The 25,658-nt window shown below is 49.7% G+C and overlaps 2 protein-coding genes and 1 long non-coding RNA gene across 6 annotated transcripts in view; 2 read left to right on the top strand and 1 right to left on the bottom strand.

Annotated features, from left to right (window-relative positions):
• Positions 1-3,809, top strand: part of SPC24 (SPC24 component of NDC80 kinetochore complex) — an 8,188-nt gene extending 4,379 nt beyond the window's left edge. For all 4 annotated transcript variants that reach the window (XM_083483240.1, XM_083483241.1, XM_083483238.1 and 1 more), the window contains exons 3-6: positions 565-709; positions 2,374-2,466; positions 3,408-3,484; positions 3,569-3,809. In XM_083483240.1, the coding sequence (XP_083339366.1) occupies positions 565-709; positions 2,374-2,466; positions 3,408-3,484; positions 3,569-3,675 (422 nt within the window). In that variant the 3' untranslated portion in view covers positions 3,676-3,809. The remainder of the gene's footprint in view (positions 1-564; positions 710-2,373; positions 2,467-3,407; positions 3,485-3,568) is intronic.
• The window catches only part of LOC310697029, a 277,036-nt gene that overhangs the window by 231,143 nt on the left and 20,235 nt on the right, over positions 1-25,658 (top strand). The gene's annotated exons all lie outside the window — the stretch shown is intronic.
• Positions 3,798-25,658, bottom strand: KEAP1 (kelch like ECH associated protein 1). Its single transcript, XM_083483069.1, has 6 exons — positions 25,516-25,658; positions 13,998-14,652; positions 9,980-10,665; positions 7,397-7,602; positions 5,735-5,911; positions 3,798-5,002 (listed from the first exon to the last, which is right to left on the bottom strand). Exons 2-6 carry the CDS (start codon positions 14,538-14,540, stop codon positions 4,839-4,841), a joined length of 1,776 nt encoding a protein of 591 aa, XP_083339195.1. The 5' UTR covers positions 14,541-14,652; positions 25,516-25,658; the 3' UTR covers positions 3,798-4,838.

Here is a 25,658-nt window from a genome sequence, read left to right as displayed (position 1 = left end):
GAAACTTTCAAGAACAGTAGTTATTCCCAAACCTCACCAACTGATCTTTTTGTTAAATCATAGAATTGTAGAGTTGGAAAGGATCTGGAGGGTCTTCTTTTAAAAAAAATCTGCATGTTCATGGTCAGTGGGGCTGTGTTTGATTCCAGTGGGGCTTTGCAGAAGCAGTGCAAGTCTCTCAGCTGTAAACCCAAAGTGAAGGAGTATTGGATTTGAAGGAGAGGTGCTTGTCATTAGTAGTAATAATGTTTGTTTGCTGATAAACATTTATAGGCTGCATTTTGTTAAAAATCCCAAAGGTAGCAAATATATGTGCAATTAAATGTCTGTCTGTCTCTCTCTCTCACACACGCAATTTAACACAAAATCAAGTATCTGCAAAAGTAGTACATTCCTGATAGTAGAAATCAGCTGTCAGATAGTTAAAAGCAGCTGTCATGAAAGAACAGATGATCCCAAAAGTTTTATGGAAGAGGGTTGCTTTGTACTGCTATCTAAATACCATCAGGAGAACTGAAGTGGGCGCTTTTATAATGTTGGTACCCTATCCTTTCCTTATGACAGATCTCATGACTGCAGAGGAGAAAGTGGCCCAGAAACTTTGCGACAGGGAACAGCAGCTGAATGCAAACCTCCAAAAGCTGCAGAAAATTGAAGACGAATTGCTCCAGGCAAATGAGAAGGCTGCTGAATTGAGGACCAACACCAAATATCCTTCCCCATCTGCACCTGGTGCCAAATCGAAACATCCCCTGGTCAATCCCTCAAACATTTCTCCCCTTTTAGAGCATGCTACAGATCAGCCAAGGTTTGGTAACTTTTCTGTTTGAAGGTGTCACCCTGGCTCAGCAAGGCAGGGCATGGCTACTCGTGCTTAGCCAGCTGAGTGGATTTAACTTGATTTGTCTGAACTGATATACAGCTGTATTTTTAGTTGTATGTCCTTGCTAATTTCTGGTGAGTTATTCACTGTCTCTCCCCCAGAATTGTTGATTTCACCAAGCAGGGGTAACAGCTGTTGTTTTGACGAGGGCAGGACTTCACTTTACCTTTCCCCCATCCTTTCTTATGGGAAGGGACACTGGTAGAGTACCTCCTTTGAATACAGAAAGTCTCAATCCCTGGTAGCCTCACGAAAAGGACCTTCGATACTGGGGCTTAGGAAGACCTGCCTATGAGATCTCAGGGAGACGTTGCTTCTCAAAGTAGACACCATTGGGCTTGATGAAGCAACTCTTACTTACTCAGGAGTCTCGCTTTTTGAAATCAGATTTCTTAAAGTCAAGTGTGCATCTTAACTACCCTCAGCTTTCCCTTTCCTCTGTAGATGCTTATATATTTTGGGATGAACAAAATCAAGTCAAGAGACACTTTGCTGAAGACACCTCAGCCTTGGATTGGGAAACCCGAGGTCTTCCATATGTTATTGGACTCTGACTCCCATCATCCCCAGCCAGCACAACCAATGGTTAGGGATGATGGGTGTTGTAGTCCAACAATATCTGAAGAACCATAGGTTCCCAATCCCCGGTACAGTCATACCTCGGGTTACAGATGCTTCAGGTTCCATTTTTTCGGGTTAGGGGCTGCCGGAACGGGTTACTTCCAGGTTTAGGCAGTCGCGCATGCGCAGAAGCACTAAATTGCAATTTGCACATGTGCAGCAGCGCCGAATCGCAACGTGTGCAGACACGCCGCTGCGGTTTGCGAATGTGCATCCTGCGTGGATCATGTTCGCAACCCGAGTGTCCACTGTACAGTGGTGCCTCGCAAGACGAAAAGAATCCGTTCCGCGATTCTTGTCGTCTAGCGATTTTTTCGTCTTGCGAAGCAAGCCCATTGACTAGCGCTACAGCGGTCTAGCGGCTTTCCCTGATCAGCTGTTAAGCGGGTTTTTCAGCGGAACAGCTGATAGGCGGCTTAGGGAAAGGGGGGGAGCGAAAAAAACCCGCGGGGACTCGCAAGATTTTTTCGTCTTGCGAAGCAACCCCATAGGCAAATTCGTTTTGCGAAGCGCCTGCAAAACGGAAAACCCTTTCGTCTAGCGGGTTTTCCGTCTTGCGAGGCGTTCGTCTTGCGGGGCACCACTGTAGTCCTAATTTTTCCCTCTTGTAAGTTAAGACAGAGGGAGAGAGGCTTATCCAGCTCAGCTGTCCACCACGTGAAGACCCTTTTGCGTCATTGTATTGTGTTATATTTCTAGTCTGCTCTTTTGTACAGGCAGTCAAGTAGATCAGAAAGTTTCATGGCACCTTGTTGCCCTTCTTCAGAGGACAAATAACTATTTCAAGTAATTTGCCCTTGCTGAAATCAATAGCCCCTGTTGGGTTTGGGGAATGCATCCTAGTTATTCTTCCTTAACTCACATCATACCGATTTAAGAAAAGAACTGGAGGCTTTGAAAGAAGAAATCAGGCAGAAAGAGAAGAATGCCGATAACGATGCCATTGTGTCCAAATCGGCTATGTAAGTAGAGACCTCCCTCTGCTCCTTTTATTTAAGCCTAGTCTTGTGAATTGGTTAGGGAAAAGGTAAATTATTGTATCACTTACCCTTTATTAAATGTTTCTTAAAAGTTGCCCAAGCCAGTGACAAGGACCTCTGCTTCTTTTCCCACTGAGTTAGAGGCAGAATGCTGCCAGCTGCAGTTTCAAGAACATTTTTAAGTACAAGAAGATTCCTGCTTGTATCCTGACGGGATGGAGTGATTGAGTGGTCTGTACAGAAGTGTTGGCCTAGCATCGTATCCCAGGTCCAGCTATAGATAGTGGCTCAATTCAGACATTTTGATCTCCAGTCTAATGCAACCATGGTTTATTGGACTGGGAATGAGGCATAAGCCTGTGTGTATTCTCTTTGTCCCTTCATTACTTCTTCCTTGTCCCGTGACACTGAACTGGTTTAAGGGTTCTATGTAAACCGGAACCCAGTTTTGTTACATCTCCCTGAGGATTTTGGGTGATGAGCTCAGATAAAACTATCCACTTTTTAATGGCCAGTGGGTGCAATTGGGATATTTCCCCCTACCCACCCTTGAGTAGCCAAGGGACTGAGCCATGAATTAAGAAGTCCTCACATTGTACTTATTTACTTCACCAAACCATTATTAGGCATTACAGCCCACATTGTATCTTGGCCTCTGCCCCCTCCACTACTGGCAACCGAGGAGTAATTAGTGACTTACCTTACAGTGCTCTAAGGATGACAACCAGCCTAGGCTTATGAAGTGCTTTGAACACTTGAAAGCGCTACTCTAAGTAGTATCGTACATAAGTAGTATTGAGATCACACAGATAGGATTTTTATGTTCAAGGGGCTGTAGTATATATAATGGATCTCAGCCACAGGTGCCAGAGTAGGCAATGATCTGATCTGGGAAGCTTCATATGTTCAATTTTGTCTTACAGGTATATTGTGCACCTTTATTACCAGATCTGCCGTATTGACTGGGACTACTCCTGTGAGCCAACAATAGTCAAAGGAAGTATCCTTCCGCTGCAGGCAAATAGGGGTTCCTTGCAGGGAGGGGAGACATAACAGTTTTTTCCTTAACCCTTTTTGCCTTCAGTTCATTATGGGCCAGACATTGCTCAGCCTATCAATCTTGACAGCAGCCAACACTCCCGCAGCTTCATCTGCGACTACCTGTGGAACCTTGTGAGCACAGCCTGGTGAAGGAGATGTCCCTTGACGTGAATGTACAGTGGCTGTACCTATTATAGGCGATCAGTGTTTCTTTCCCTGTTGTAACTTTTGTCAGAGCTGTAAATAGAGCAAGAAGAAATAAACTTTCGTACTAATCACAAAAAGTTGTTTTATTTGTGTGAGAAGTGTAATTTAAAAACCAGTTCATTTCAAGCCAGTAAGTTTGATGGTAAAAACAAAACCAATCGATGCAGGAAGCACCCTGGCCAAGCACTTCTCATGGGGTGGCAATAATTCAAAAGCAGCCAGGGCCCACCTGAAGTCTTTATCGGTCCTGTTCTATGTTTACTTACCTTGCAGAACTATCAGCCACACAAGAGCAAACAGTCTACCCAGCTTTCTTCCTTTTGCAGCGTTTTGTCAAAATTTACCAGTTTGAATAGGCAGAGAGGGAACTTTAGAAAAATCGAGACTTGAATTTGATGTCAAACTGTCTGTTCAATAAACATTTCAAATAGGCAGGAATGCTCTATTTACAAGGTATTCCCAAGCGTTCCATGCAAAGGAGACGCCCACCCCCCAATAATTAGACTATTCCTTGCCAGATATCACTTGCCAGACATCTGGAAAGAAGGGCACTGTGAACATCAAGCTCTCTTCTGCAATTCTCATAGGCAGGTTCCTTTTTTAGACGACTCCCAATACAGTCATACCTCATGTTATGTTTGCTTCATGATACGTTTTTTCAGGTTGCGTCCTGGGGTGACCTGGAAGTACCGGAAAGGGTTACTTCCGGGTATTGCCACTCGCGCAGAAGCGCTCAATCACGCTTAGTGCACAAGCGCCAAATCGCGCCGCGAACCTGCACAGATACGGCGCTTCAGGTTGCAGGCTTTTTATGTGAACGGGCCTCCGGAACGGATCCCGTTCGTAACCAGAGGTACCACTGTACTAGAATGAGGCAGGGTCAATCGTAAATCACCAGATACACCACCCTGATAAAAGCACAGAGCAGGGACAGTTCTTCACAGTTACTGCCCCTCATGGGTAGTTCAAATTCAGTTTTGAAGTTTTGCTCATCCTTGGCACTTTTCCTTGGTCCTGGCAGAACAGAACTTAGCACTAGGCATGTCTTAATACTGAATCTTCTCCCATTTGTTTTCTTTCCTCCATTTGAAAGGAACTGCACTCTCTTAGCAATGGCAGTTCTCATCGCCCTGTTTGCGGCATGGCTCCATGGTGACGGCCACCCCCACCCCACTCCGGCCTGATGTCATGTGGGTCACCTCGGTCCAAGTATCGGTGGTGGGATCATAACATTCAACACTATCCAGGAAGGTGTGACCATCATAGCCACCTGCATGGGGAGAGAGCCAGCAATTAACACACACAAGAAAATCAAGCAACCATGTCCAACTAATCGCTCCCGCCATGCCTGTGCATAGGTAAAAAAGTTAAAGGCCCCATGATGGTTAAGTCAAAGGCAACTGGGGTTGTGGTGCTCATCTTGCTTTCAGGCCAAGGGCGCTGGCGTTTGTCCACAGACAGCTTTCTGGGTCATGTGGCCAGCATGACTAAACCACTTCTGGCACAATGGGACACTGATGGAAGCCAGAGCGCACGGAAACACCGTTTACCTTCCCACCGCAGCGGTACCTATCTATCTGCTTGCACTGGCGTGCTTTCAAATTGCTGGGTTGGCAGAAACTGGGACAGAGCAACGGGAGCTCACCCCATTGTGGGGATTTGAACTGCTAACCTTCCGATCGGCAAGCCCAAGAGACCACAGCGCCAGTAGACTTGTGTTAGTGCAATAGCTGCGACACCCCTACATTGGCTTGGGAGAACCCTGGGAACAGCATAGGGGAGATGATTTCATCAGGCAAGCTGATGGAGCAATCTGTTTAGCCCCACACTGAATTCCTCCCAGTGTCTTTATCCACCATACATATGATCATATTCTCTTTTAAAAATATAGATATGCTAAGGGGGATGGGGGCAAAAAAGAGCCATGCCAACCCTGCCTTCTGCAGCCTTTTGTCCTTCTGCCACCTCCCTCCCAGCAGAGAGCTACCCTGGCCAAGCTTACCCAAGACGTAGATCTTGCCCTGGTGCACAGTGACACCTAGCGCACTCCGGCGGTGGCTCATGGGTGCCGCAAAGGACCAGGTGCCTGCCTCCACATCGTAACGCTCCACGCTGTTGAGTTGTAGTGTGCCATCGAAGCCCCCCATGGCATAAATGCAGTTATTGAGCGCACAAACCCCTGTGGGAGGAAGCAGCCGTGTTAAGACAGACTAGCCTGACCCCGACTCATCCCATTGTATTCAGAGGCCCCACAGATATTTAGTGTCTCGTTTCAAGCAGTACGTGTGAAGTCTTTTGGCCTACCTAATGAAGCATAAGGCACTGTTTCCCAGAGTAAACCCCCCCCCCCCATTTTTGCATGGCAATCAGCAATAAGGAGACCAAGACCTCACTGACCTATCGCCAGTAGGAGATGGCTGCATTACTATTGCACAGGCCTATGCACCAGGAGGGCTGGCCCATCAGCAAAACAAATGGGCCTGGGAGTGCCATGCGACTGACTCATCTGCGCTGCAGCTGCACTTCAACCTCTAGCCTGGGGTGGGGCACCAGATGTTTTTAGACTACAAGGCCCATTGTCCTCAACCATTCACTATGCTGGCTGGAACCAATGGCAGCTGGAGTCCGGCATCAGCTGGCAGGCCACAGGTTTCTCCACCCGAGCTTTAGCCCATCACTGGGAGCTGCTGCCAGGACCATATAACCTAAAGGACCTACATTGGCTCCCAGTACATTTCCGAGCACACAATTCAAAGTGTTGGTCCTGACCTTGAAAGCCCTAAATGGCCTCAGCCCTATATACTGGATGGAATGTCTCCAACCCCATCGCTCAGGCCAGAAACAGGTCCAGCGAGGGCCTTCTGGTGATCCCCTCACTGTGAGGCTACAGGGAAGTAGGCACAGGGCCTTCTCCGTAATGGCACCCTCCCCGTGGAACTCCCTCCCATCAGATGTCAAGGAGATAAAGAACTAAACAACTTTTCAAAGACATCTGAAGGCAGCCCTGCAGAGGGAAGTTTTTGATGTTTGATTTTGTTTTTAATATTTTGTAGGGAGCTGCCCAGAGTAGCCGGGACAACTCAGTTAGATGGATGGCCTAATAATAGTAGTACAGTGGTGCCTTGCAAGACGAAATTAAACTGTTCCGTGAGTCTCTTCGTCTTGCGGTTTTTTCGTCTTGCGAAGCACGTCTATTAGCGGCTTTTAGCAGCTATTAACGGCTTAGCGGCTTTAAGAAAAAGGAAACAAACTTGCAAGAACTCGCAAGATGTTTCGTCTTGTGAAGCAAGCCCATAGGGAAATTTGTCTTGCGGAACGACTCAAAAAACGGAAAACTCTTTCGTCTTGCGCGTTTTTCGTCTTGCGAGGTACTACTGTAGTAGTAGTAGTAGTAATAATAATAATAATAATAATAATAATAATAATAATAATACCACCATTACTACTAACACCACTGTCAATCTAGGATGCCCATTCAATATAAGAACAGTTGGGAAATTCAGAGAGTAAAACCAAATCTGATCCCTCGACCCAGGCAGCACCCATGGCCAGATGAGAGCAAAGGGAGCGCACCTCCAATCTCGGCGCAACCAGCAGAGAAAAGACAGCCTTGGTGAAGGTTCTGGGACACAGGAACCCAATTCCTTTCCATCGCCCCACTTACCTGCTCCACTCCGGATGGTGTTCATTGGGGCAATCATCTCCCACGTGTCCCGCTCAGGGTAATAGCACTCCACTGAACTGTGGCGGCAACTGCCATCAAAGCCCCCCACCGCGTACAGGAGACGGTTCAGCACAGCCACCCCGACACCAATGCGACGGGTGAGCATGGGCGCCACTAACTGCCACTCGTCCCGCTCTGGCTCGTACCTGGAGGAAGAGAGGGGAGGAGACGCCTCAGGGCATGTCGACCATGTGTGCGCATGAGCAAGGGGCTCAGGCTAACACAGAGTTAAGCAACTGCAGGGAGGAGGGCACCAAATCTTGGCTCCTGTATCCAGAGGTGCTTGCGGGAGGGAGGGGCAGCTGCAAAAGACAGGACATGCTTGCAGTCCATGTTGGGGCACGAGGCCCTGGCCCCCCCAGCACTTCCACAAAGCAATCACTCCATAAAACTAGCTGCTGGCCAGGAAAGGCTGCATTTTACACCTGTTCAGCTTCAAATAAGCAGCTGCCACCACCATCTTGTTCCTAGGGCCTCCTCCAAAAGGTCACAGTCAAGCAACAGCAGATGAGCAGAGCCCCTGTGTAGCCAAAAGGTCTCCCCAAAACTCAAGGAAAGATTGTTAACAGTCAGCACAGAACTAGATATCTGTCTTCCATCTGAAGAGAAGATCGAAACCCTCCTGGTTTAAAAGGAGCAAGGAAATAACTGAAAGGCAAATTTCTGTCTCTGGACAATTCACCAGTGGCCTCTCTGCTGACACCACCTCCTTTTTCAGGGGTGTCTGAACAGCCTTAGTCTCTAGAAACCTGCACTCCACACACCCCCACCCCACCCTCTGGAAAGTTGCAAGGTCCTACTTTAAAAGTCATAGCCAAGGCTGGCTGTGCATCTGGCACCATGCTCAAAACTTGGGTTTTAGAGCACATTCTGCTTTTTTCTTTTTTGAAAAAGCAAGGATCATTGGCCGAGTGATCAACCTGGGTGAGGCACGGTGCGGAAAGAGCGACAGGAAACAAGTGAATTTTGCTCCTGATTCAGAGGGGAACCACCTGCAGCCTGTTTACTGTCCTCTGACCTCCATGCTGTCTGAAATAGGACAATCAAAATGGCCGCTATTTCCTCACTCTTGGGTATCTCATGTCGGTTCCCCATGCCTCCGATCGAGGGAAGTAGGTTTGCAGGTACTTTCTTCCAGGGGTCAGGGCAGGGTGCCAGGGCTTCCTTTGCGGTTCTTTCAGTTATCAGCAATTCTGAAGCCAAGCCACTTCCTGCCCCCCCCCCAAATAACCTTCCTGCTGACTTTTCTTCACTTGCAGCACCTGGGAGAAAAAGAGCACCAAGGCCTTTGCCTTTGCAATGAGGTCATCAAAATGCCATCAGCTTTGAGTTGTGCATGCTGCTGGCACAGACAGTAGCCTCCTGAGAAACCACGGGCCCTTGCCACCCACCCAGTACCTGTGCTGGGGAGAGTCCCACAGGGTCATGCCAGATGGGCAGATGCCCCAGACTAGCGATGGGGGACCTTCGTGCGTCCAGACATTGATGGACTACAATCACCCTCATCCATGACCATCCAGCAACGTATGAAGGACCACAGAGCTCCCCATCCCTCCCTAGACTCAGCCCCCTTTCCCATCTGGGTCATATTCATGAGCGTAGCCAGGATTTTTGTTAGGAAGAGGCAGAACATGGTTGGGGGGCAGAACCAGCGTGATTGGTCAGTTAAGCATTTCTATTGTTTTACTTGATCTAGGGGGGAAAGCTACCCTCCTCCGGCTGGGCCCATGGCTATATTTCCTTAAAGGATAATCTGTAGGGAGCCACATGCCAGTGGTGGGTGGGGCCAAAACCAGGCGTAAGCAGGGCCTGCACAAAAGCTGGGTCCTTTCTTTTCAATATCACCTTCCCTTTCCCTCCCTCTCTCCACCACGCTGCCCAAGGAGGGGCAGATCACTCTTGCTAGGGGTCTGAACTGACTGCCTTCCCATTCCTGCAATCTTCTCTCCCTTTCAGCTCCTCCCCATCCCTCCCAAGCGTATCTGTCCCTTTCCAAAAGTGCCGGGGGGAGAAGGTGCCCAATTTAAAAAGCACCAAAGGTAAAGCCACAGCGACAAAGGAAGAAGCAGGAACACCCACCCACACCCACAGAGCCCAGCTGTGATTGTTCCTCTGCAGCCTTGGATTTGCTGCTCTGGAGCAAAGCACCGTATTTTTCGCTCTGTAAGATGCACCCAACCATAAGACACACCTAGTCTTAGAGGAGGAGGACAAGAAAAATATTCTCTCCCTCTCTGCGCAGCGCCTCTCCAGCAAAGCGAAGCCAGCAGAGCAAGAGGAATCGGTGCGCACCGATCCCTCTTGCTCTCCTGGCTTCAGGGATAGTGGCCCGAAGCCTCCGGAGCGCAGCGGGAACGCTCCTGCTGCGCTTTCACGTTGCTTTCGCTGAAGCCATGGAGCCTGCATTCACTCCATAAGACACACACACACACACACCCTTACTTTTTCAGAGGGGAAAAGTGCGTCTTATAGAGCGAAAAATATGGTACTCTTGCAGGGTCCTGTTTCACACCCAGCCCTTACCTCTCCACACTGTTGTGATGGTTGCTCCCGAAAGAACCGCCCACCGCGTAGATCATGCCATCAATCACCCCCACGCCAATCCGGTTACGTGCCACGCTCATAGGAGTGCAAGGAGACCACTGGTTCGTCATGGGGTTATAGCAGTCAATGGCGCTGGAGTCCATGTTGCCGTCGTGGGAGTTGTTCCTCCCGCCCACTGCGTAGAAGAGTCCGCTCACCACGCAGCTGGCCAGGCCGCTGCGGGGCACCTCCAGGTCAGCCAGTCGAATCCAGGAGCCGTCGCAAGGGTTGTAGGCCTCCAGGTAACTGAGGGACCGGTGGTAGTAGCCGCCCGCCGTGTAGATGAGCTGCCCCACTTTGGGCGCCCGGCAAGACACATCCTTGGTGGGCTTGTGCAGTGTGAGGTCCTGGAAGATCTTGGCCAGGTAGTCCTTGCAGCGCGAGTCCGACTTGAGGATCTCACACTTCTGTAGCTGCATCTGGAGGAAGTGAGGGGTGAGCGAGTGGCAGCGCACGGCCTTGAGCAGCGCCTGGACGTAGAGCCGCCTGTTCTCGCAGTCGTACTTCACCCAGTTGATGCAGGCGTGGAAGACTTCCGACTCGCAACGCACGTTCAGCTCGTCCCTGCTGATCAGCGTCACCAGCTGGCAATGCGAGAGGTTGAAGAATTCATCCTGCTTGGAAACCTGCAGTGGGGTGGGGGGGGGGGGCAGAGAGAGACCCAGGACATGAGAGCAAAACTCTGCAGGAGACGTTTTGCAGATTCCCTAGAGCCCTTCAACACACGACACTTTCTTTGACCGCTCTGCAACGGGGAGCAAAGTGTCTTCTGGTGCTGCGGTGAGACCACAATGAGTGGTGCAGGAGAAGACCAAGTTTAGAGCAACCTTCTCTCTCTCCTCTCCACCCCCAGCCAAATAAAAGAGTTCTGGGGTGGGGTGGTGGGGCATGAGATTTCTGAGGCTCTCAGATGAGCGAGAGTCTGCATGAGAGATTACCGTATTTTTCGCTCCATAAGACACACTTTTTTCCTCCTAAAAAGTAAGGGGAAATATCTGTGCATCTTATGGATCAAATGCGTGGTCCCTGGAGCCGAATTGCCCAGGAGCGAAAAGCAGATAATGCTTTTTTTTTTTTTTAAAGAGGGAAGGGGGTGTTGAAATGAAGCTGCTGAGCAGCTGATCGGCTAGCGATTAGGAGGAAGATAAGATAAGGCTGTGGGTAAAGGAGGCTGCCAGGGGAGGGGGGGATGTAAAGAAGCAAACTTGCAAGGAGAGGAGTACAGGAAGACTAAAGCAACGAGGAGAGAAATTAGAAGAAAAGGAGGAGCAAAAAACTGCTTCAGCTAAGGAAAAAACTCTAAAGGCAAACAAGAGGGAAGGGGGTGTTGCAATGAAGCCACAGAGCAGCTGATCGGCAAGCAATCAGGAGGGAGATAAGGGATGCTAGCGATAAAGGAGGCTGCCTGGGAGGGGGAGGTAAAAGCACATGGATCCTCAGGATTTTTGCATTGGGTCACCCCAAATTCACCATCAGATCACATAGCATGTCCATGGCTATAGCCTGCACCAAAAAAACTTCTCAGGATTTTTGCATTGGGCTACCCCAACCTACCGTCAAATCACATATCATGTCTGTGGCCACAGAATGAACCACAAAAATCAAACATCCACTGTTTCGTTCAGAATATTTATTTTCTTGTTTTCCTCCTCTAAAATCTAGGTGTGTATTATGGTCAGGTGCGTATGATGGAGCAAAAAATATGGTATGCTACAAAGCTCCTTGGCTGCTGGCGGTGGTTTTATGGAACTAGCCTTTGTTCCAAGGCCTCTTGATACTGGAGTTGCTAAAAGGACTGCAAGACCATTCCTAGGAAGTGAAGGAGCAGATCCTACCATTACTGACCACTCTGCTGGGCCATCTGCCTGAGATAACTCTTGGAAGGCAATGGTGAAGCTGTTGCAGTCTTTGCTGTATCACTGCTTGAGCTGAGTCACCACGATGGCAATGGGCGCATCAGTACATTTGCCAGCATCACTTACTGGGTTGGGTGGCTGCTCCCAAGCGCATCAGATGAATGCTGAGGAGTAAATTAGATTCAGCCTGCAAGGAGTAAGACTCCCCCAACTTTTTTAATTTGGTGGGAATTCACTTTCAAAAACCAGGGACCAGGAGAACCATAAGCAGAATCTGAAAAATGTACAGAGACTTTTGGCATATTTTCTTGGATTGTTTACATCTGAGAAACCAGCCCATCTCTGACATGGCTCTTCTTTTATTTGGATTTTAATCAAGTACTTCTTTCACCTTTCAGGTGTGTGAGAGATGGAAAGTTTCTTATATTTGATCCCAGACATAAGAAACCAAGGACCCACATTTCCTGGCTGGCAGCTTAAGTCAGCAACAAAGATTTTAGCTCCCCAGTCCTTGCATCTGTTAGAAGGGTTACAAGTTGGGCTGTTGGAAGGTGGTTTCTATCAACTCAGGCCTCATAGTGGAAATGCATATGCTAGAAACAGTAGCATAAATGCTTACACCTCTTTAACAACACACTTTTGGGTTATCCTAAGCACAGAGGTGTTCCATCTTCATCACATCTACAAGACCAGTACTACAGAAATGTTTCTGTACAGTCTTTATATTCTTTAAGGCAGTGTTTCCCAACCAGTGTTCCGCGGCACACGAGTGTGCCGTGAGACGTTGCCTCGTGTGCCGCGAGATGCCTGGAGGGAGGCGGGCGAGTCGGGCGGCGAGAGGCAGGGCGGCGGCGGCGAGGAGAGGCCGCGCCTCCTGCTGCTGCCTGGCGCTCCTCCTCGCAGCCGGCAGCGCTGCCTGGGCGCCTCCGCGCGACTCTGCCTCGCTGGGTTTGGTCTCCCAGCAGAGACGGGTCACACGCGCCCCTCCCTCCCTCCCTCAGCCTGCGCGGAGGGAGAGCCAGAGAGAGGCATCGCTCCTGCGCTCCGAGGCGGATTGAGCGCAGCTGAGAGGAGCTGCCGAGGGAAAAAACTTTCACTTTTGTGCGTCCCTCCCGGCGTGACGCTGCGCGCTGACGTCACGGGGCGGGGCTTTAATGGTGGTGTGCCGCGAGATTTTTTTTCAGTAAACAGGTGTGCGGTTGCCCAAAAACGTTTGGGAAACACTGCTTTAAGGTAAAGGTAAAGGGACCCCTGACCATTAGGTCCAGTCGTGGCCGACTCTGGGGTTGCAGCGCTCATCTCGCTTTTTTGGCCGAGGGAGCCGGGTCATGTGGCCAGCATGACTAAGCTGCTTCTGGCAAACCAGAGCAGCGCACGGAAACACCGTTTACCTTCCCACCGGAGCGGTACCTATTTATCTACTTGCGCTTTGACGTGCTTTCGAACTGCTATTTCTCCTTACTTCCCTTTTCTGTTGAACCAGGCTTTGGCCTCTCAGTTACGAGACCCTGTTGTCTCAAACAAGAACATAGTGCAGCCCCACATTTCCACACCAAGGTTGGAAAACAGGCAGAATGCAGGGGTGGCGACAGAATTCAGCTTCTCACAAGTTTAAGGAGTCTGAAAGGAGACTCCCTAGTGCTGTAGAGCTGGAATATGACAGTGTGGAGGCACTGCTTGGCAAATTTCAAGGGCATGGGGAGTGTTCCTCCATGAAGAGGAGTAGCAGACTACAGTTGTACCTCGGGTTAAGTACTTAATTCGTTCCCGAGGTCCGTTCTTAACCTGAGACTATGCTTAACCTGAAGCACCACTTTAGCTAACGGGGCCTCCTGCTGCCGCCGGGCTGCCAGAGCACGATTTCTGTTCTCATCCTGAAGCAAAGTTCTTAACCCGAGGTACTATTTCTGGGTTAGTGGTGTCTGTAAACTGAAGTGTATGTAACCTGAAGCGTATGTAACCTGAGGTACCACTGTACATGACGGGAGCAGCAGCAGTTCTCTCGTGCGACCAGACATTCCCCCACACCCAGACCATTCCACCCTGATGCTGAAAAGGCCTGCCCTCCGTGCTCCCCCCCCCACCTCTGCATGGGCACTCACCTCCCCAAAATTCATGTAGATGTACTCCCGCGCCCGCTGATGCAGCTCGGTACAGCCAATCTGCTCAGCAAAGTTGGCGATGCCAATGGCATTGCTGGGGTCCAGCTGCTGGGCCAAGAAGGTGCAGCAGGCTTTGACCACGCTGTCGATCTGGTACATGACGGCCCCGTTCATGACGTGCAGGACGCACTTCTCGCCCACCGAGATGGAGGCCGTGTAGGCAAACTCGATGAGCCTCTCCATCACTTTGGGGTGGACGCCCTCGATGGGCACAATCTCCATGCCCTGCTCCCGTAGTCCCATGGTGAACATGGCCTTGAAGACGGGGCTGGAGGAGGCCAGCACGACCTTGTGGGCCTGGAAGTCGGCCGGGGGCATGTTCTTGTACTTGACCCGCAAGGTGACGTCGCAGAGCTGCTGGCTCAAGCGCAGCTGATTCATGATGCTGAAGGCTTGCTTGGTGTGGTCCTCCAGCGTGTAGCTGAAGGTGTGGTTGCCATTGTGCGAGGGAGTCACCTCCGCCTTGCACTCTGGGGAGTACATCACAGTTGCAGCCGCACACTCATCGCACGAAGGAACAGAGGAAGAAGCAGTGGTGGCGGAAGCGGCCAGGCAGCTGTCTACAGGGCCCCTGCAAGCAGCCAGATCTCTGCACCTGCACAAAGGACAGAGAAGCCGAGAGGTCTGGTTAGGTGAGGTGTTGAGCCACAAGGAACATCTCACCCTTTAGGTGTCCATCCACTTCTGCCTCAGCCCTTTTGGTTTCGGCAAAGGAAAGTCCCAAGTATGAGGAAGCTTTTTCGTTTAGGAAAAATATAGGTGAGCCAAAGAGAGGGTAGGATGATAGAGGAAAGTAGATAAAGAGTTTTTCTCCACCTCATAGAATACTAAAAACACCCAATGCAGCTGAATGAAAGGAAAGGAAGCAATTCCTTCACACATTCCTTCCTTTTACTTAATGTTTTAATGTGTTGCAAACCACTTTGAGATTTTTTCTTTGAAATATAAAGATGAAATGAAATGAATAATAATTTTTACTTAATGTTTTAATGTGTTGCAAACCACTTTGAGATTTTTTCTTTGAAATATAAAGATGAAATGAATAATAATAATAAATCCACTCCAAAAAAGGCACCTAGACATTCTGTTGTGGTAACCATAACCTAGGTTTAAGGTGTCATTTGGCAATTAGCTTATATATCTGAGTTTCTAACACTGGATTTGAGCGATCGAAAAGCAGCTTCAAAACAAAGATCTCGACACCGGGCACAGGAGTATCTCTCACTCGGAGCTCCATATCCAAAGTCCTCCTTTGACAGAGAAGGACGTCCTATGCAGCTCTCATATGATTCTCTCAGATTAGCAAGACATATCGACCCCCTTCCCTTCTCCAGGAGACCCATGCCAGACGCTAACTGAAGCTCATGCGTACTCCTCGTGCCCTCTATCTAAGGACACCATTCTGAGTGTTTTTTCTCTGTTCCGTCATTCAGTGTTTAATCTCTTACAAATACTAATGTTATTAATACATGGAGGAGAATGTGCTCACGTTAAGAATGCGCTCTCTAGAGGACACAAATGTAAGGGTCCCTGAACAGCCAACCTCAAATTGTGAGTTACCCAGCAGTATAGATATAGCTTCCACACCAAGGCAAACACTGTGTGCTGTGCCCCCCCTGCCCCAAATCTTGTCATCTTCATCATCACTTCTTGCTACAGATATAGCTCCCCCCAGTTTCAAAGAGCTTTGCGCGCAGCAAACTTGTAACAGCCTTGTGAGGTGTGCCTTTCTTATTAGCTCAAGATTGCAGAGGGCCGGAGGAGGGGGCGCAGAAACTAAGGCCAAGGGAGGGTGGTTTGGCTACAGTGCTCACATTCAGGTACCCTCAGGAATCTGCCATGGGTCCTTGTGCACTAGCAGGACTGGCTGCTGATGCTGGACCTGGGACCCCCGTTCAGGCAACAGACAACCAGTTCTATTATACGCAGTGCCCCCTGACCTCACACAGCTCTGGGGTGCTGTAGTGATATTGGGAAATCTTAGCAGGTTAAAACTTTGGCTCATGCAAGAGAAGAGCATTATGGGAGAGCCAAAGAAGCCATAGAATGCTGGGAAGGCATATCTAGGTCTAATCGCAGACTTTCTGTCTTTAAAAGTGTGAACTGGTCATCTCCTTCCTACAGGAAAGAGTTTTTCTAGCTGATTTGTGGTTCTTGACACCTGGCTGTCTGGGACGCAGATTCAGAGTGAGAGGGTTATCTGGCTAGCTCAAATAATCCGGTTTGTCTTTGGGAATGCTTTAATCTTCAAGGCCTTTTGATAAACAGGATTCAGCTGTCAAGTCTCCTAACAAGCCTGAGTTATTGTTCCTCCATGTAACCACTGGCGAATTGTTAATTAATCTAAGGGACTGATTGGTTCCTAAGTTTTGAATCCACATGGGTTCAAGAGGGATAAAATCTTAGGAAACTAACTTGCAATTCACAGACCCTTTGGCAGCCCACCTCGCCTGGCACACCACCTTGCCATGAGGAGGGCCTGTCCTGATGCGCAGAGGTGCGGAATCAGCCAAGAACTACTTTGAAACTATTATGCTTGCACTTCTGTTCTTGTTGTGAGTATAGTTAGTCATATTAAACAATGTTTTTATTTTCTGTTTGGGATTTGTAAGAATGTGCCAACTTTTATGTTCTGCATAAATTTGGAAAAAGGATTTTTTTCTGCCTTTGTCTTTTGTGTCTTTCTGCTGGGGAAGCTGAACTAGTGCCTCCTCCACTTAGTCGCCTATCAGAGCCTGTTGGATTTCTGCCTGTGTCACTGAAGTGGCATAGGGTGGGGCAGTCCGGTAAAGACTGAAGAGTAATCTTTCTCCTTGGGTTACTTTTTGGGACTGTCCTGGAAACAGGGAGGTGGTGGCAGCAAACCACTGTTCTGTTTTATGTTTTGAAAAAGCTTTCACGTGCCTGTCTCTCTTCCTGCCGGGTCCTGACGGATTTGGAGGACGTGTTGGGAGAGGTGCAAAGCGCGCATGAATGCTACAGGTGCTGTCAGGAGTTAAGAAATTGAGATGCATCCATCCACCTCTTCCCCCCTCCAAACTGACTGATTCATTCATTTCCCCTGTGGGAAATAAACAGGGCAGACAACTTGCGGTCCTGCTGCTCCCACTAGATGTCGTCACCAGCAGGGCAAGCCCAACGGCAGGCGGGTGCTGGATCTGGCCCCAAATGGCTCACCCAAGGTAGAGGAGTGAGATAACAGGAAGCCAGCTTTCTGTGCCAAAACTCGCTTTGAAACAAGCAAGCCCTCCTTGTGCAGCCCAGGTTATTTGTGGGGATTTTCTCCCTGCGAGTTCTGTAGGAAGGAGCCCACATACTCCATTGCCCCAGGTGATTAGGAGCAGAATAGAAGGGGAGGGCTTGGCATGGTTGCTGAAACACCTCAGAAGGGACGGATTTCCTACAAGAGAAAAGCAGCTCACTGGAGGAGGAAATTGTGCAAACTGTGTGTAACCCCCTCCCTGCTTCCTTAGCAGAGACAGTGCTGCGTGCAAAATAGATATGCGCCAAATGGTGAGAGCATGCCACTCTCCATTCGTGGCTGGCAACCAGTTCTTCATATCTATGGGGGAAGCAGTATTTTCTCCCTCTGCAAGTTCCCTCAAGCAAAACCAGAGGTTCGTCCACACTTCCATTAGGCATGCATCCTCTTTCGTCCGGGATGCGGGTGGCACTGGGGGTTAAACCACAGAGCCTAGGATTTGCCAATCAGAAGGTCGGCGGTTCAAATCCCTGCGACAGGGTGAGCTCCCGTTGCTCAGTCCCTGCTCCTGACTACCTAGCAGTTTGAAAGCACGTCAAAGTGCAAGTAGATAAATAGGGACCGCTCTGGCGGAAAGGCAAACAGCATTTCCGTGTTCTGCTGGCCACATGACCCGGAAGCTGTCTGCGGACAAATGCCGGCTCCCTCAGCCTATAGAGCGAGATGAGCATGCAACCCAAAGTCGGTCATGCCTGGACCTAATGGTCAGGGGTCTCTTTACCTTTTTTTGTCCTACTGCTTCCCCTAGGAAAACCCGCTGTTTACTGATGAATGGAACAAACATCAATTGGGTTTTCTGCGCTCTGACGTTTGTTCCGATTCAGCAGTAAAACCATGGGTTTTCTGGGGAAAGCGGTGCGACCAAAAAAACAAAAAACCGTCTTGGAGCCGTGTCTAGAAATCAAGGGAAAGTGTGGATGAACCCCAGAGAACAAGCGAAAGCTTCCCTTTAACCTGCTGGCCCCCATGCCCTTGATATACTGTCTCCATAATGCCCCTCAGCTGTTTACTAGCCTATGCCCTCTCTCACCTCCCAGGAGACAAGAGCCAAGAGTTGCTGTTCTCACCAAGGAATGAATGTGGGTGGGGAAAGAGGCAGCTCAGAAGGAAGGGGTCAATGTGTGTACTAAACGGGGGGGGGGGTGTCCTGTCAGGGGCCTGATGAATACCTCCAGTGTCAGTCCCTGCCCACCCCCAAAACAGGCTGCCTCTAACCTAGAGACCCCCTTTTCTTACACAGAAGTACTTCCTGTGGGGGGGGGGGGAATGTCACGCTAGAAAAGCAACTTGGGAAAATGAAGACAGATCTCCTCAGCTAGTATTTGATGCAGATGCTCAAGGATTCAAAATTTAAATAGTTGTCCACAGGGCTCCTAATGAAGACCCTCACAAATGTGGGCAAGGAGAGAGAGAGAGAGAAGCGCCGAAGAAACCTGATGGGAAAGGAGAATCTGGAGCTGCGCATGGCACGGTGCGCCTATGCAGTTTTGCCACATCAAAAGCTGCATTCCCGTTCCCGCCTGCCCTCCTAGCGACACAGCCAGGCGTCAGGGTCCCCTACAGACAGTTGCGACCTCTCACTCAGCAAGCGTGGCTAGCTGCCTTGGCGGCACACATTCCTGGCTCTCCTGTTTCCTGCCCCAGTTTCTCCAGACGCAAGGCCGATTCACCGGCAGGAAATCATTCCTTGAACTTTCCTCAGCCACCCACACCTCACTCCAGGTCAGGGTGGTTCAACATGTGGCCCTCAATTCCTTTTTTGATGGCCCTCGGCAACATCTGATCGCCCCCCTGCCCTCACACTGCCTTCCCAAAGCCTGGCACCCTGCTTAACTGGCAGGGTGAGGGCGGGCGTCAAATTTTGGCCTCGCTTCTCCCCTGCCCCTCTGCAACAAGGCAGTGTGCAGCCTTTGGGTTGCATGTCAAAGTACGCTTGTGGCCGACGTGGTACAAAAAGTTGGGCTGCCCTTCTCCAGGTTATCAAGAGGCCCCTCTTAAGCTGGGAAGGCAAAGACCACGAGACCAACATCACCCAGGCTGAGAGGATCAGAAGCACTCTCTGTCCCAACTTAAGCAAACAAAGGGTTGGCCACTTGGGGCATTTTGCAAAGGTGGTGCCTGCAAATCACTCAATCTCTCTGCTGCCCTTCTTGAAAGGAAGGGGCCTACGAAGGGCAAGATGGAGTCGCAACCTTATCTTCTGCTTCCTGCTCCATCCACTACAGAGTCACTTGAAGCAAGGGATGCAGAATGCCTCAGAAGAGGGCATGAAAAACAGAAACAAGTCAGAAGGGTGGGGCGGGAATGTGCAAAAGGATCTTACGAAGTGCCAGAAAATCTGGTAGAAAGTATGTTGGAGAATAACAAGGCGAGAAGTCCAGGACCGGCAGACACCACCGAAATCCCACACTGTACTGGGAACTGTGGGAGGAGTTCCTCCACAAGTGGGGCAGGAGAACTCCTGGCTCATAAGGCCCATGAAGCCACCAGACTAAGCTCTTGCTACATTCGATGCAAAACGAGAGCCGTGAAAAAATTCAAAGGCTGATGAGAAATCTAAAGTTCGTGTGACTCCAAAATCCAAATTTTAAAATTTCCAAAAATAAACACCTGGTTTTGAGAGGAACGCCAGCAATCAACATTTTGGTAGGGTTGCCATAACTGGAAGAGGGGAAAAGAAGACGGCCCAAGCTGCTGCCAGCCTGAGCCAGGGAAAGACGTGCGCGGCTGCTGCCATGCCCGCAAGCCTCTTTCCCCGGCTCAGGCTGGCAGTGGCTGTGGCGTGCAAAGGAGCCTGAATACCACAAGTAACTGAGCAACAAAATATTAATTTTACGTGATATCCTATGTCTAACTATGTGCACTGTTACACCATTATATTTCTATGCAAATATCCTTAAAGAGGCATGATATCCAAGTCCCTTTCAGGTTCACATGGACACACGCATCGGGGACGGAGAATAGCAGGTTAATATTTACCACCTTAAATTGTGCGGAGAAAAGGATTGCAAAGTAGCCACCTTTGCAATCTTATCTCCGAAGGGGGGAACTGTAGCAGGAACCCCCCACCCCAATCATTCTGTTTGCACAAACTTCACACACACTCACACCCACACTACATACGCCACATTTCTGTTATAAATTCATAGAAAATCAACCATACATCGGATTTGCACTGTTCCATTTTATTTTACTCCATATGACAAGGACTATCAAAGGGGGGGGGGCTTGGTTCTGGTCAGCCATAATCCCTTCACCATCCCAGCACATCCACAGGAGCCCTGCCCAGTTGCTATGTCAACCCTGATAATCCCAGACAGAAGACAATCAAAATCACAAAGAACTTGCATATGGGAGTGGATTCAGCACAGAACTTGCATATGGGAGTGGATTCAGACTGAAACAAAGGACAATGATCAGATCTTCCCTCTGGGGGCAGGAAACTGCCAACTCCCCTTTGTCTCCTGGAAGTGACTCATGGGCAGGGGGAAAGGAAGAACCAGCCAGGTGACAGGACACTCAGGTTACCACCACAACTCCTCCCTCAACCCCTCCTTTCTGTAATGTATGCATGATGTCAACCCCTCCTTTCTGTAATGTATGCATGATGTTTCTGGGGGTGGGCTTGACCTAGAGGATGGGAATTTCAAAAGTTTTTATAAGGTCTTGCAGACCATCTTTCTGGGTCTTTCCTCTCTCTTGCAAGTGAGGGGAACACCCTGTTGCAACAGTTCAATAAAGGCCAAGCCTACAGGCTGCTGTTTTGCTCCAAGTTATCCTGGTTGGTGTCTTTACTTTTTGTCCAAGGGAGCCCTCAGATTTTCCCGTTAACAATCCCGAGCTGCATGAGCCGAAAAGACACCCACCCCCTGGAAACCTGGACATTTCCTTTAAAATGTTGGCCCCCAAAACATTTAGGTCCTAAAAATATACCCTTCAAATGTCAAAAGGCAGAATAAAGAGATGTGACTTCAGTATCCTCTGGAAGCTGTGGTGGAGCTACCAGACACACCTCTGTGGGGAATTCCAGAATCTCGGGGAAGTCACAGAGAATGGGGTTACTGGGCTGTTCTTGCTTTTATTTTTGTTATGTATTTTGTGCTTTTTATATTGTGATTTTGTGTTGTGAAATGCCCTGAGATCTGCAGGTATACATACAGCTGTATACAGTGGTACCTCTGGTTATGTACTTAACCTGAAAACGTTCTTAACCTGAGGTACCACTTTAGCTAATGGGGCCTTCCGCTGCCGCCAGTGTGCGATTTCTGTTCTCATCCTGAGGTAAAGTTCTTAACCTGAGGTACTACTTCCGGGTTAGCGGAGTCTGCAACCAGAAGTGTTTGTAAGCCAAGGTGTTTGTATCCCGAGGTACCACTGTATAAATGATGATAATCATCATCATCATCATAGGAGGTCCTCTCCTGGGCCAGCAGCAACTGCACACTTCTGAGGGCAAAGGAACTACCAAGTGGGACTGGACCCCTCTGCTGATATATATAAATAACATGAAACATTAGAAACAACAAATAACGGGTATTGGTCAAAATCATCTGCTGACCTTAAGGTCCAAGAGGGTCTGCAGGGAAGATCCTGGACTGTTTAAGGCATTAAACACCAACACAAGCACCGTGGATTGGGCCCAGAAGCAAATTGTCAACCTATGCAACTTTTTAAAACAGGAGTTACAGTGGTACCTCGGGATGCGAACGGGATCCGTTCCAGAGCCCCGTTCGCATCCTGAAGCGAACGTAACAAGCAACGGTGCGTCTGTGCGTGTCACGTTTTGTAACTTCCGCGCATGCACGTGACGTCATTTTGAGCGTCTGCGCATGCGGCGAAACCCGGAAGTAACGCGCTCCATTACTTCCAGGTTGCTGCGGAGCACAACTTGAACGTGCTCAACCCGAAGCACGTTCAACCCAGGGTATGACTGTACATGCGATCTAAATGGAACCCCCACCATAACCAGACTGCTGCATTTTGGACCGACCGAAGTTTCCAAGTCATCTGAATCCAGTCTAGAGTAGATTCAAGTAATTTGCTTTCTCCTGAAGCTGAACTGCCACCACTTTCTCAACCACCTCACTCAAAAAGGGGGGGGGGGTAATTGCCACTGGGTGATAGTTGTTTTAACCCTTCTGGGTCAAGGGGGGTCTGCTTAAGAAGGGGGCACACCAACGCCTCCTTTCTCTCTAGTGAAGCATCAACCACTCCCAGCCAACCCCCTGCAGCTAGTTTTAAGAAGCCAAGATGACCAAGGGCCAATGCTGCTATAATCTAAACTGATCAAGTATAGATGAACACAGTGCTCTAGACATCTTCATGGGACTTGGCATCCAAGTCTATCCGAAACTAAGCAATATTGTCCTTAAAGTGTCTTGCAAGTTGTTACTGCAAACCTCTGAAGGTGTCTTGGGTACACTCTCTCGGCCAGGTGACAAAAGCCCATTCACCACTTGGAAAAGCTCTGCCAGAAAACTACCTGTGGGCACATCTCTCGCATCTTTTCGGCCCATTAAATGTGCTTGGAGGGCTCTAAGAAACTGCAGACTATCAAGGACTCTCAGCATCAGAGGTACAGAAATCACACTGTGCAAGGAAGAGCAGAAGCTGCGTAGAAGTAGAGACTCAAATGTTCTCCCAGCCTTACTCTCATTCTGATGGCTTTTGATTCTAGTAAAAATAATGTCAGAGGGGCACTAACTTTTGCAGGCTTATTCACAAAGACACATCACAGCTTCAAACTTTGATTCAGTAATTAAGCAACTAAAGCCTTACTTACTCAGGGCCAGTTGGAATACAGTAAGGCTATGAGTTAAGACCACCTTTTTATGTTTGTTTCTCCTTTGAGGTTCTAATGTATTACCTTGATGAAAGAAGAAAATGGAAGTGTGACAGGTGTTCTTTGCTCTGAGAAAGGAGTGGTTTCTCTTGTTTATTCAGTAAAACAACAGTGCCCTCGGTATTTCACAAATGCAACAGTATGGAGGGCTTTGCCTATAAGCAAGCGAGAGACCCAAGGTTTCAGATCTTTTGCTGCTATTAGGAAGGAATGAAAGATGCTCCTATCACAGAGGCCTGAAAGTCAGGAACTAAGCTGGGTAGCTTGGAAGATGTGGATACCAGTATCTCCCAATGGGGTCTTGCGTGTTCATTTATTCAGGATTTTACTCTCAGGGGTGGGGAACAATTCAAAGTGTTGGTGCTGACCTTTAAACCCCTAAATGGCCTTGGCCCAGTATACCTGAAGGAGCGTCTCCACCCCAGTCGTTCACTGAAGTCCAGCTCTGAGGGTCTTCTGGCAGTTCCTTCACTGCGAGAAGTGAGGTTACAGGGAACGAGGCAGAGGGCCTTCTCGGTGGTGGCGCCCGCCCTGTGGAACGCCCTCCCACCAGATGTCAAGGAAATAAGCAACTATCCGACTTTTAGAAGACATCTGAAGGCAGCCCTGTTTAGGGAAGTTTTTAATGTTTGATGTTTTATTGTATTTTTTATATTTTCTTGGAAGCTGCCCAGAGTGGCTGGGGAAAGCCAGCCAGATGGGTGGAGTAATAATAATAATAATAATAATAATAATAATAATATGTGTGGGGAAACAGCCTATAAGTGATTTAAGTAACTATCTTTAACTTTAAGTCAAGTAAAAGGCAGGTACAGTGGTACCCCGGGTTAAGAACTTAATTCGTTCTGGAGGTCCATTCTTAACCTGAAACTGTTCTTAACCTGAAGCACCACTTTAGCTAATGGGGCCTCCCGCTGCCGCATGATTTCTGTTCTCATCCTGAAGCGAAGTTCTTAACCCGTGGTACTATTTCTGGGTTAGCGGAGTCTGTAACCTGAAGCATCTGTAACCCGAGGTACCACTGTACAGTCATACCTCATGTTATGTTTGCTTCATGATACGTTTTTTCAGGTTGCGTCCCGAGGCGACCCAGAAGTACCGGAAAGGGTTACTTCCAGGTTTCGCCACTCGCGCCTGCGCATAAGGCCAAATTGTGCCATGCACCTGCGCAGATACGGCGCTTCAGGTTGCGGGCTTTTTATGTTGCGAACGGCCCTCTGGAACAGATCCTGTTCGCCATCAGAGGTACCACTGTACTTAGTTTACAAAAAATTCTTATAAAATCCACTGACCACTTTTTCCTTTCAAGCCTCAGTGGGCAGCAAGTGTTGGGGGGGGGCACGGCATGTAGGTACAGGAGAGGAAGAGGGGGGTTTGTGTGCTGGCTTCATTGTGGTCGGCAAAGGCCTACCGCCATCCTTCTGCCAGGGAACTGCAGCCCAGTTCTATGTACACATTCAGCAGTTTCTTCCACATGCCACAAGCCTACTCGAGAGGAAGAACTTAGGCTCGAGTGCCCAGATTTCCCCAATTAATTTCTGAGACACACAAGGGGAGCGCATGCCCCTCCTCCCTGCCGGCCATGCTGTCTGGGGAGACGGAGTCTGTCGACAACATCTGGAGCTGACCCCTTACAACCTGAGACGCGTATGTCCTGGATGCACCTCCAGGATCCTGCACCCCAAGCCAGATCTCTTGATGACATCACCAGGGATCCCGGGCCACGCCCATCACACGGGACACCCTTCAAAATACTGCCATTCCAGATGGCCCGCTTGAAATCGCTTCCGCAGCCAGTTGTGCCCGACCCTAACTTTCTCCCTTCCCCGCCCCCCGCCCCTCCTCTTACAACCCCACGGTCCAAAGAGGCGCCTCCCCATAGCCAGCCGCCCGCTCCAGCTCGCCTACCTGCCCCATAACAAAGGCACAAAACTCGGGCCGGGATGCATCTTCCCACCAGGTGCAAAGAGCTAAAGCAAAACCACCTCCCAATTCGGCGAAGGCAGAGCCCCCCCCGCCCCTGCGCTTTCCTCCTCGGGGGCCTGGGAGCCCCCACCCCCCATATGCGCCCCCCCCCCAGGCTCGCCGCTCACTTTCAGCTGCATCAGGAGGGTGACTCTGGGTGGAAGTTAAGGATAGGGGCCTTCCTGAGCGGAGAGCAGGCGGAAGGCCTCCCCCGCCAGGGCACGGCTCCCCCCGCCAGGACACAGCTATGGGGAGCCCGCAGCTCGGGCCTGAGCCCAGCACCGCCTGGCGGCCCACGCAGGTCGGGGACGGGAAAGAAGAGTCGGAAGCAACAGGCCGCCCTCTGTGCATGTGCAGAAAGCGGCGCGGGGAGCGCGGCGACCACTCACCCGCCCGCGGCTGCCCTCCTCGCCGCCGCCGCCTCCCTCGCCGGCCTCCGCCGCCGCCCGCCCGGGCGCTCCGCTCGCCCTCCATTGCGCACGCCGCCGCCGCCGCCACTGCCGCCGCCGTGGGAGGAAAGGCAGGAGCGCGG

This window comes from Podarcis liolepis (assembly GCF_965112155.1).
Source record: "Podarcis liolepis genome assembly, chromosome: 17".
NCBI lineage: Eukaryota > Metazoa > Chordata > Lepidosauria > Squamata > Lacertidae > Podarcis > Podarcis liolepis.
Note: the sequence above shows the minus strand (reverse complement) of the source record. Positions and strands in the feature narration are given on the sequence as shown.

Coding starts and splice junctions, on each gene's coding strand:
- KEAP1 (XM_083483069.1), bottom strand. CDS start 14,540: ATGTACTCCCCAGAGTGCAAGGCGGAGGTGACTCCCTCGCACAATGGC. Junction 7,603..9,979: donor CATCACAACAGTGTGGAGAG/GTAAGGGCTGGG, acceptor CTCTTCCTCCAG/GTACGAGCCAGAGCGGGACG. Junction 5,912..7,396: donor CACCATCCGGAGTGGAGCAG/GTAAGTGGGGCG, acceptor TTCCTCCCACAG/GGGTTTGTGCGCTCAATAAC.